We start from the raw sequence: 11,422 nt of genomic DNA on the forward strand, positions 1-11,422 counted from the left end.
AATCAGAGAGATCCACAGTGCACACCAAAGTCAAACCGGTATATGTGTGTGTGTGTGTGTGTGTGTGACTGTTTGCATACACATTAACCTTTATATGCATTAAAGGTGCTGTTGCGCAGCGAGCTGATTGCACGCCACCTACACGGCTTTCATCTCACTGTGCCACTGAGCTAATCACACTTTGTTGTAGGCGAAGCTTTGTTCTCGCATTGAAAAAAAAGAGAAGAAAATTGTGTTGTGTTGTGTACGATTGATTGTTGTGCGTGAATTCCACTTGTGCAATGCACGTGCGTGTAAATATGAGCATAGTTCTTGTGGGTTGGATAGGGGTGTCAAAATTAATCGTTTAATCGGTGCATCGCGATGCAGACATGTGAATTGAATCGTTGACAGATAATCGCTGAATCGTTTATGTTTAAATTTATGTCGACATTCAGATTTTAAAGCACTTTCTAAGTTAAAAAAAAAGAAAAAGGAGATGATATTTATCTGACTGCTTGTATTAATTGATGAAAAAGTAGCCATGTGCAGTAATAATATAGAAAATTGAGGATGTGATACTTGGACCTGCAATACTTTGAGCTGTATCGAGATGCATCGTGAATCGAATCGTTGACAGATTAATCGTAATCGAATCGAATCGTGAGGCCAGTGAAGATTCACCCCATCTAATATATATATAGATGGGGTGGTATATATATATATATATATATCGGAATAATGGGCCATTGGATTCGGAGCAATGGCATGCACTGCAGGCTTTACTGTGATGGACCACACACACGCACGCACACACGCACGCACACACAGACACACACACACACACACAGATACATTTTCATAGAGTACCATTATGCACTCATATGCACACTCATGTTTCCATGTGCACACCCAGACAAACAGACTGTCACATAGTATTATTATTATAATATAATAGTATGTGGTGCAGAACCTTCCCACTTTCATTTTTACCACTGTTGCATGACTGTGGAAGAGATGAGTCACTGCAACCGTCACGCAACTACTGTCACTTAGACTGATTCACCCAGGCAGGACTTTCTAAAACTACTGTCACTTAGACTGGTTCACCCAGGGAGGACTTTCTAAAACTACTGTCACTTAGACTGATTCACCCAGGGAGGACTTTCTAAAACTACTGTCACTTAGACTGATTCACCCAGGGAGGACTTTCTAAAACTACTGTCACTTAGACTGATTCACCCAGGGAGGACTTTCTAAAACTACTGTCACTTAGACTGATTCACCCAGGGAGGACTTTCTAAAACTACTGTCACTTAGACTGATTCACCCAGGGAGGACTTTCTAAAACTACTGTCACTTAGACTGATTCACCCAGGGAGGACTTTCTAAAACTACTGTCACTTAGACTGATTCACCCAGGGAGGACTTTCTAAAACTACTGTCACTTAGACTGATTCACCCAGGGAGGACTTTCTAAAACTGTCACTTAGACTGATTCACCCAGGGAGGACTTTCTAAAACTATTGTCACTTAGACTGATTCACCCAGGGAGGACTTTCTAAAACTACTGTCACTTAGACTGATTCACCCAGGGAGGACTTTCTAAAACTGTCACTTAGACTGATTCACCCAGGGAGGACTTTCTAAAACTACTGTCACTTAGACTGATTCACCCAGGGAGGACTTTCTAAAACTACTGTCACTTAAGACTGATTCACCCAGGGAGGACTTTCTAAAACTACTGTCACTTAGACTGATTCACCCAGGGAGGACTTTCTAAAACTACTGTCACTTAGACTGATTCACCCAGGGAGGACTTTCTAAAACTACTGTCACTTAAGACTGATTCACCCAGGGAGGACTTTCTAAAACTACTGTCACTTAGACTGATTCACCCAGGGAGGACTTTCTAAAACTACTGTCACTTAGACTGATTCACCCAGGGAGGACTTTCTAAAACTACTGTCACTTAGACTGATTCACCCAGGGAGGACTTTCTAAAACTACTGTCACAGACTGATTCACCCAGGGAGGACTTTCTAAAACTACTGTCACTTAGACTGATTCACCCAGGGAGGACTTTCTAAAACTACTGTCACTTAGACTGATTCACCCAGGGAGGACTTTCTAAAACTACTGTCACTTAGACTGATTCACCCAGGGAGGACTTTCTAAAACTACTGTCACTTAAGACTGATTCACCCAGGGAGGACTTTCTAAAACTACTGTCACTTAGACTGATTCACCCAGGGAGGACTTTCTAAAACTACTGTCACTTAGACTGATTCACCCAGGGAGGACTTTCTAAAACTACTGTCACTTAGACTGATTCACCCAGGGAGGACTTTCTAAAACTACTGTCACTTAAGACTGATTCACCCAGGGAGGACTTTCTAAAACTACTGTCACTTAGACTGATTCACCCAGGGAGGACTTTCTAAAACTACTGTCACTTAGACTGATTCACCCAGGGAGGACTTTCTAAAACTACTGTCACTTAAGACTGATTCACCCAGGGAGGACTTTCTAAAACTACTGTCACTTAGACTGATTCACCCAGGGAGGACTTTCTAAAACTACTGTCACTTAGACTGATTCACCCAGGGAGGACTTTCTAAAACTACTGTCACTTAGACTGATTCACCCAGGGAGGACTTTCTAAAACAACCAACCTCTCGGGCTGACTTGGCTGTATGCAAAGTGACTGAGGGTACGCCGGTGTGTGCATTTTATTATCGAATAGCCTGGGTCCTGGAACAGTGGAAAACACAATCATGCCAGACATATTTTTCAAATGAAATGGAATGCCTTTATTCATGAATACAGCTGGCAACACTGCAATAAATTGCACTGGTAATTGCAACACTGATAAAGATAATGCACTTTTGGCATTTATGTGTAATATAAAAATGTAGCTAAGACGACAATTTGCTGGCATTTCAGAGGCAAATAGTGAGAGACAACACGATCCCTCACAAAGCATCACATCTTTCTAGCGTAAATATCCGCTACAATACTGCTCAGACCACCTATGAGGTGACTTTGACACTGATACTTTTTGACAAAGAGTACAAAACGATTACATCGAGTACATGTGGTTTTGGGTCCACACACAGACAAAAACAGCACGACGATCAAGTTTAATTTTCATCGTCTGTGCCTTCCTCCTCGTCCTCTTCATCGTCCTCTGAATCATCTTCCTCCTCTTCGTCCTCCTCTCTTCTTCGCTGTTGACTGCTCGTCCTTTGTTGCTATGACAACAAATAAACAATCACTACGCAACTAGTAAACAGTTGTCAGGTAGAAAGTCATGCGAGCGCAATCCCTGCTTCCTCAGAATCCCTAAAGTCTTCTCTTAGGCCCTCCTCTCCTTGTCAGTTGGCAGTTGAGGACAGGGACAAGGTCGCCCCTTTTTATTAATCATCGAAACCAACTACTCTACTACAAGGGGCGTAGAGGAGACAAATCAAGGAGGAAACCATTGAAATCCACCTCAATCACCCAAGCTTATCTCTCCACTGTTAGGTGTTGCTGGCACATAGATTATCACAGCTATCAAATGCTACTCCTCTTTTAATGAAAAAACTATTATGACTAACTGTCCATTTTAGAAGGCGATGGTATCAATTCACAAGTTAGTGCGGCGCCACTGTTAATTATGTTTGAGTATAATTGTGAATGTGGGGGGAAATGCATGAGGTTGGTGGAATGCGATGACATTATGTCTGGAAAATCAGCCTGAAAGATGATCAGATTGGCACATCTGACAAGTAAATATTATCGAGGACCAACTTCCACTGGTAGGAGGAAGACTACCAAAAAGGAAATAGGGAATTTTGTATTCCATCAGCATACTGGAACTTATCCATGAAGAACCGATTATCAAAGTGGAAGATACAAAGGCAAGACACAACATAAACTTTGCCAAAGAAGAAGCCCCAGGGAAGGTTATTATAATTATTGTTATCATTATTATTATTATTATTATTTTTGTTGTTGTTGTTGTTGTTGTTGTTAATGAGAAAACAATTGTCTGTGTAGCACACTGTATCTTACCTGGAAGGTCCCTGATGTACTCAGGGAGGACCCGGTCCGATCAAGGGAGGTTTTGGAATTAGCTCGCACTATGTCTAAGCGTGACTGGTAGTCAGGCGGGTGCAGCAGGCTCCTGAACACCTGCCAAAGACAGTAGGAGGCGCTATACTCTTCCATACAGAAAAGCCTACAGTATAACCCCAGACATACGGGAGAATGGGAGCAAGGCCCACAGAAACTCATGGGTTGTGGGTTTCTTGTATCATTTAGGGGTCAGTGTTGAATGACTGTGTGAGAACCAGAAATCTTAAATACTTTCACTAAATAAAGCATAAATGAGCCTGAATCAAATTGACATTAGACTATAAAGTGGATATAGACACATAACATTTTGTTTGGACATGCATTGCATATCTTACCTCAATATATTGATAGATATTTGCAGTATATCATTCATTCATTCAATCTTTATTAACCCGGAAATACATTGAGGTAGAGACTTAATTTACAATATAGCAAAGTAAAATCTAAACTATCATATCCATATACAGCTATATAAAAGCTGGACACTAAGGAGAAAAGGCACGCAACCAGGATATAATCTGCAAGCAGAAACGATGCCTGCGCACTGGCAATGTAATTTGATCACGCAAACAACAAAAGTCGGAAAATATGCCTCTGAAACGAGTGCAAAATGCCGCGTCGCAGGTTCTGCCGTGTAGGAAAGGCATTCCGCAGGGCTCGTGATCTGGATTGTCTTCATACCTGTCTTTTTCAGATGATTCAATCTCCCGTGCCGCTTTGTGTTATGAGTCACTGAAAAACAGCCACGTCCGGGTGAGGAGTTTCGCTTCGACGTGAATGGAGGGGAGATGATTCAGTGCAAAAGCACACAGATGAGATGGCAAAGGGGGAGGAGGAGAGCAGCACAAAGCCATCTGAGGGAGGAACCTGATTCACTGAATCTCATTGATCCCTTGCTTTGTCACTACAGTCTCTTAAAATAGACGAGGCACATCTCTCACAGCACTAGAAAGCAGAAGAAACGGCCTGCTGCAGATGGCCAAAGAGGCAGCGTGAGTCTGCACTCTGCAGTAGGTCACCGCAACTCGCTTCAAAGTGACCACATCGAATGAAGGGCGTGGTGGACTATACACTATGGGTGTGAGCAATGATTCGATGAGTAATGGGTGAAGACCGTGATACCTTGGGCGGGGTCTACAACCTTTCGCGCTCAGCTAAAGGTCGACACGCGGTTAAGATTCTGATCAGTTTTTAGCTCCAGCTACACTGTCCCATATAAATGTACATTATTAGAGTGGGGGAAAAACTGTCAGCGCTAATCTCTGAGGTTTTGTCAATTACAGCCTGATGAAAATGTAGTTGGGAGGGATTGACACTTGGATTTTTAGACTACTACGCACAAACACACTAATGCTTAGCATGCTATAATAGCTCCTGGAGCATAGCTAGCTAGCCTGAAGCAAGTCAGCTGCAGCCTACCTCCAGGTCTTCCTCCTCGTCCACACTTTGAATGCTCTGGTAGGCTGCGGTGTACACCTCCAAAGCCTTGGCGTGGAACGACATCTCCACCGTCACAAATTCGCCAAATATCTTCTGCAGGGGGGAATTCGGCAAGGGGGGGAACATTTCAGTTCTCTATTCATTCAAAAGGTTTTCGTAATGTTTAAACAAAGTCGTATTTTTCACTCAACAAAAATCCTGCCTAAGAGCAGCAGACCTTGATGTCCCGGATCTTCTGCTTCTCAAACTCGTCGATGGTCTCCTCCAGCTGCCTGGTGGTGCGCGTGGCATCCATGGTGGCTCTCTGCAGCTCACTTTCAGCCTGTGGGAAACATAAGAATATACAACATACTACAAAACATACTAGCATAAAACACACTACAAGTGATGGCTAAAGTTTTTGAAAAAAGCATCAATGGGTCACAACGCACCACTATGAATATATAGTAGACCAGCATCCATTGGTGATGGTTCAGGTAAATAAATTAGAAACAGACCACTTTCAAACGTGGATCAATTTGTTTCTGGCCCTTCTGCTCAAAAATGAAAATGAGGAACGGAACAAAATGACTCGCCTTCATTTAACAAGCAAGCACACCAAAATAGAAAGTAATCCAATCAGACCATGGTCAAAATATAAATCCTTATAATGCATTGAATGTTTCTCAACAGAACTGGAATAGAATTTAATTGCTGTTGGTTTTGGAATTGCTAGAATGGTACCCCCATTTCAGGGTAATTGTGAAATATTTGCAATGCGCGAGAAATGATTGCTGTGCTGTGGCCATACATCACCAGTGATGACATGCCCGAACAGATTGTCAGAGAGACCCACCTGGGACTGAAGGCTCGGTCAAGGAAGCGCCATAAAATAATAAAATGTAAAAATAGTAATATTAATAATATAAAATTCTTAGCCTGTTGCCCATGTTCATTCTGCTTCTGCAAGGGGAACCGAAACTACACATTGCAATGGCATACAAACGTGCAAACGTTTTAGATGGTCCTTTCTAACTTTCAACATGACAAAAGTGACTATGTTATATTAATCACTTGACCAGTGCATGGCAACATGGGGGGGATTTCTAACATTAAAAGGTTTGCTATATAGAAATATAAATATATTTTTTTGATGTTGGGACAAATGAAGATAGAAGAGAAGTCAGGTAAGGATACGATGATTTGCCTATCGGAGGGGTTTCTCTGTCTTGTCCTCTCAAGCTGAGCCATCTGTTTGGCCTCTCTCTCTCTGGCACTCTGAGTGGTTTTCAGATCATCCTGCATGGATGAACAAGCAGACAAGGACACAATAGTTATAACAAAAAATAGTAATAATCAATGGTTTATAACTTGTGTTAATTATTTCAGATACTGGGAAAGAAATCTAGAAAGATTTACACTGTCAGGGCTGTTCGTATATTAAATCAAGCATTCCTCAATTAGTTCAAGTGTATAACTCCTTTAAAAAGATATTTTTACACATGTCTAAGCACAATGCTTGGAAGGGTAGATAGATGTAGACTAAACGATGACACAAATAATGGTTGGTGCAGTGGGTTATTATCAATAAATCAATGCTGCCCTCAAGTGGGCATTCACTGGTACTGACAGTCAGTGTAATTACATTCCACAGGTTTCTACTCTTCTACTTACCCTTTTGCGTTTCACAACAGCCCCATAGCTCTTTAAAGGCTCTATGACTTTGGCTTCAAGTCTCTCCACCTGTAAAATAGATCAATTAGGTTGTGTCTATGACTGGCTGCCCAGTGTTTCCCTGCATTCATTCAGGAGTTAATGTAAATCCTAAATGTGATCATTATAAATAATCATCTTGAATAATTATCGGTCGCGCACACACATACACACACACACACACACACACACACACACACACACACACACACACACACACACACACACACACACACACACACACACACACACACACACACACACACACACACACACAGTATATTGTGTATTGCCCTTCAGCCTAAAAATAGAGATATGATTTTTGGTCCATTATAGCCCAGGCCTACATTACCTCAGCTTGACGGTAGTCTTGAACCTTGGCCAACTGGTCAGCAAACTGTTTCATGCCCCTCTTCAGGTTTGGCGTTTCGGTGTCTGCGTACAGGCTGATTTCCCCAACCAGCAGGTCAGCCTTGTCCCGCAGCCTGGCTGTTTTACGGACGTAGCCGGCAAACAATTGGCACATCTTTCCAAAGTGTTTCTCCACGTTAGTGACGTTTTCCTGGATCTGTCTTGTTTGGTTGTCCCTGGAGGAGGCGGAGGGCAACATTAGAGTAAGTTCTAGTTTAACTGAAGGTAGAGGAACACTAAACAATGGATCTCAGAGGGAATTATCAATCATAATGTATAATGTTATATAATACAGGAAACGGGCCATTACAATACATTGTAAATAATAGGCCAAATATCTCTTGTAGAAATCATTTGATAGACTTTGACTTTATTGATCTTTGTGTAGCTAGGCAATTTGACCAAAACAGTCAGTCCAGAACAAGCTGCCACCCTGTGCTTGTCATATAATTTAGGCTTTGCAGTCCTCTTTATGTATGAGGGCTAGTAATTTATGTTGTTTATGTTATCTTGCATTATAGACCCCAGCATTTGGGTACTATTCTATAGCCTTTAAATAGTGCCACTGGAATGAGTAGTGTAATATCACAGCCAGCATAGCTTGAGATTAAGATCTTGTTTGGTAATTGACCCCATATAGCATATTGCATAGGCCTATAAGTTAAAGCATTCTTTATTTTCACTTTTATATATCTGTAAACTAATGTCAATGTTACTGGCACATGAAGGTTTGATTTACAGCAAGGTGGTTTTAAAGTCTGAGACTGTGGGCCTCCCCCCAGACAACGCTTGGAAAAAGGTGGCCCTTCACTAAATTCCTGGAGACCTATTGGATCATGATTATGTTTTGATCCCATAGACAGTCAGCAATTGAGCCAAGATAACTTGATATTGCTTGACATACAACTTCAGACTACACCAAATAGCATACACAGAAAAGTGTCTGAAGCATTGGCTCTGGGAAAGTTGGAAACAATTTATTTTTATTTTATTTATGTATCTTTTCACTTCCATTCACCGAGCCGAGCCTGAAAAGGTATGGAGCCCCCTAGGGATATGATCAGAAGTCCTGTGAGGATAATGTTCCATGTGTCTAACTTCTAACTAACATCAGCTAACGTACAACAAAGATAGTTGAACTGATTTTATGGCAAGCTTCCGTTGGCTATCATGTTCCTCTCTGCTTTTGCCAGGTTACTTTAACCGTTAGTTAACATTAGCGAGCTAACCTTGGCGTTAGCCAGTAACGTACAATACTAGTAGTAGCCTAATAGTTAGCTATCATGAGCTAGGTAATAGCTAACGTTAACGCTTTGATTTGCAAAAGTGAGTACCTAGCTCTTGCATCCGGAGTACGACTCATCATGGCAGAGAGAAAGACAGGCTGCTAACACCCCAAGGCAGTGCTTTTTCCCTGCTAGGCTAGGGGCTAGGCTAGCTGCTAGCACGCCAGTCTGCCGTTTCCATGGAGTTTTCCAGCGTAACCGCTCTAATGCATGCTGGGAAATTGAGTCATTTTGTGGAGAGCCAAAGTCACCACACTACTGTGTTTTCCTGTCTGCATTACAGTAACGTGATGTCGGAAAGGCAGAGGAACCCCACGTGAGTGATGTCATTTTCTGAACTTACCAGACTGTTCTAGCTGTTCTATTATTTGTCTTTACCACTGATGATTATTAACCAAAATCTCATTGTGTAAATATTGTGTGAAAGCACCAAAAGTCATCCCAAATATTGTCGCAATATCAATATCGAGGTACTGTATTTGGTCACAAATATTGTGATATGTATGATGTTGTCCATATTGCCCAGCCATACATCTCTCATGTGACGTTGACTTACAACTGAACATTTAGCCCACTTGTAGAAAATACAGACATACAGTATCTATCATGTAGCCTACCCTATCTCCATTCAGCACCGAGAGATAATATGATTTTTCGACCATAATAATGCCCAGCTCTATGCCAGAGGAAGGCTGTAGCTCACCCATATGTAACATATGGATGTGGTGCAGAAGGTTGTTGGTTTAATCCCTGCATCACACTCTGGTTTCAGAAATGTTCACATGATAAGATGCCAGCAGTGATACATCTTTATCATCAGTAGTTTGAACATTGATATCAGTAAGCTGATGAAGGAGACTGGACACTCGCTGGCTCTAGCTCAGTGAGATAACAGCTCCTTGGTGTCTAGTCATTCACTGCTTCAAATCCCACCTGACTCACTCTTTACGCGTTCAAATCAGATGCTAAAGCCCAAACTGAGAAATATAGTCACTGTTTTGTGTTTGAAACACCTGGCTGGCACATTCTTATGATGTAGCCATAGGTGTCATTTACATTGGGGACATGCCCCCACCACTTTTCAAGACAAAGTAATGCCCTTGTGTACTCAGATGTCAAATATGGTCTGACAGAGAAGTCTGGACATTTGTGACTGTATAAATGTATGGAATTTTGAGATGGAAAATGTGTAGGAACCCTGACCCATGACCTGCAAGACAGGGCCAGGGGAGTGGGAGGGTCATCATCACAAAAGATAAAATCTTATCAGATGTGGGACCCTGCATGGGACAAAATCTGATCAAATGGGGGTCTAATTTGTGTCAGGGGTCTTTGACATGAAAAAGTCTGAGAACCACCATAGGCTGCATCGACAGAGGGTCATGTCCATAGACTGTATATAATCATATGTAAGTAAAGAATAGCTACGATGCAAAATATTTACTGTGTCAGGCCAGTGATGCGATCTTAACCTAAACCTAGAGCTAGATATCAAAACAACACTTTTTAACATCTCCTTGGGATCTCCCTATAGTTATTCCCCATGTGGCTGCTGGGCAGCTGAGGAATGCCCCTGCTGCCGAATCTCAACATTTGGCTGCTTTGTATTGTACAGTATGCTTTCTATAAGTCCTGAAATGGATCAAGGTACATTGCCTAGATTGCAACAAAGAGGGGCCACAAACACAGTTTTCTCAACAACAGCTTGACGCTTTTTGAACTGTTGCCAAGGAGCAGATTTTTTGCGATCACTGAGATGAACGGGGGCCCTCATTGTAATTCCTTCCTCTGTGTTTGGGAATGCATGAATGTCACCAGCTGCCACGTCTGCTCCTCTGTGGAAAATGTCCAAAAACCTTAATTATCACGCTTAATCATCCATGGGATTGAAGCAGGGGAGATCCCACTGTAACAGATTGGCGATGTAAAACACGGTCACTGCATTGAGCTGTGTGCCTGGAATCCCGAGGGGGATCGGGTTTATACTGTCTGTCTGCCACAGCTGATGCAAGTATCTAGCTAGATTCATTGGGTGTTGTTGTTAATGCTTCTGAAATAACCTTGCTCTCTTGCATCGATTGATGATGAGTTACACCTGTGTGTTTTGTTGATCATTTCATGAAATGGACTTATTTTAAAATTACGCAAATGCAAGTATGCATTCATGTAAGTCAGTGTTTCCCCACTCAGGGGTATGTCGTGCACCCCTAGGGGTACTTGAGGAGCTTGCAGGGGGTACGTGGAAAGATTGGGGATTACAATTTATTTCCAAAATGATAAAAAAAAAAATCAAAGTAATTTCATAGTATAGAATAGTACGTGCAACTAATTCACCCCCTGCAGGTGTCCACTGTTACACTACTCTGTGAAGAGGTCAGCGTTAACGCATGTCAAAACTGCGTAGCTACAAACCAGCTAGCTAGCGAACTTGGATAAATGGCTTAAATCGTAAATAATTGTTAATTCATTTAATATTCAGTTGTGTTCGATAC

The 11,422-nt window shown here is 41.9% G+C and overlaps 1 protein-coding gene across 1 annotated transcript; it reads right to left on the bottom strand.

The window, feature by feature from the left end:
* Nucleotides 1-2,795: 2,795 nt before the first annotated feature.
* cibar1 (CBY1 interacting BAR domain containing 1) lies at nt 2,796-9,103 on the bottom strand. The gene is made up of 9 exons (XM_083646036.1): nt 8,979-9,103; nt 7,586-7,820; nt 7,195-7,263; nt 6,718-6,819; nt 6,296-6,382; nt 5,759-5,932; nt 5,521-5,634; nt 4,039-4,158; nt 2,796-3,233 (listed from the first exon to the last, which is right to left on the bottom strand). Exons 1-9 carry the CDS (start codon nt 9,008-9,010, stop codon nt 3,123-3,125), a joined length of 1,044 nt encoding a protein of 347 aa, XP_083502162.1. The 5' UTR covers nt 9,011-9,103; the 3' UTR covers nt 2,796-3,122.
* Between the last annotated feature and the right edge of the window lie 2,319 nt (nt 9,104-11,422).

This window comes from Poromitra crassiceps, assembly GCF_964638095.1.
Source record: "Poromitra crassiceps genome assembly, chromosome: 11".
NCBI lineage: Eukaryota > Metazoa > Chordata > Actinopteri > Beryciformes > Melamphaidae > Poromitra > Poromitra crassiceps.

Excerpts from the sequence above, each read along its gene's own strand:
- cibar1 (XM_083646036.1), bottom strand. The coding sequence starts at position 9,010 with ATGATGAGTCGTACTCCGGATGCAAGAGCTAG. Across the intron at positions 5,933-6,295 it reads GCAATCATTTCTCGCGCATT|CCATCACTTGTAGTGTGTTT; the intron begins GCAAATATTTCA and ends CAAAAACTTTAG. Across the intron at positions 4,159-5,520 it reads ACGAGGAGGAAGACCTGGAG|GTGTTCAGGAGCCTGCTGCA; the intron begins GTAGGCTGCAGC and ends TGTCTTTGGCAG.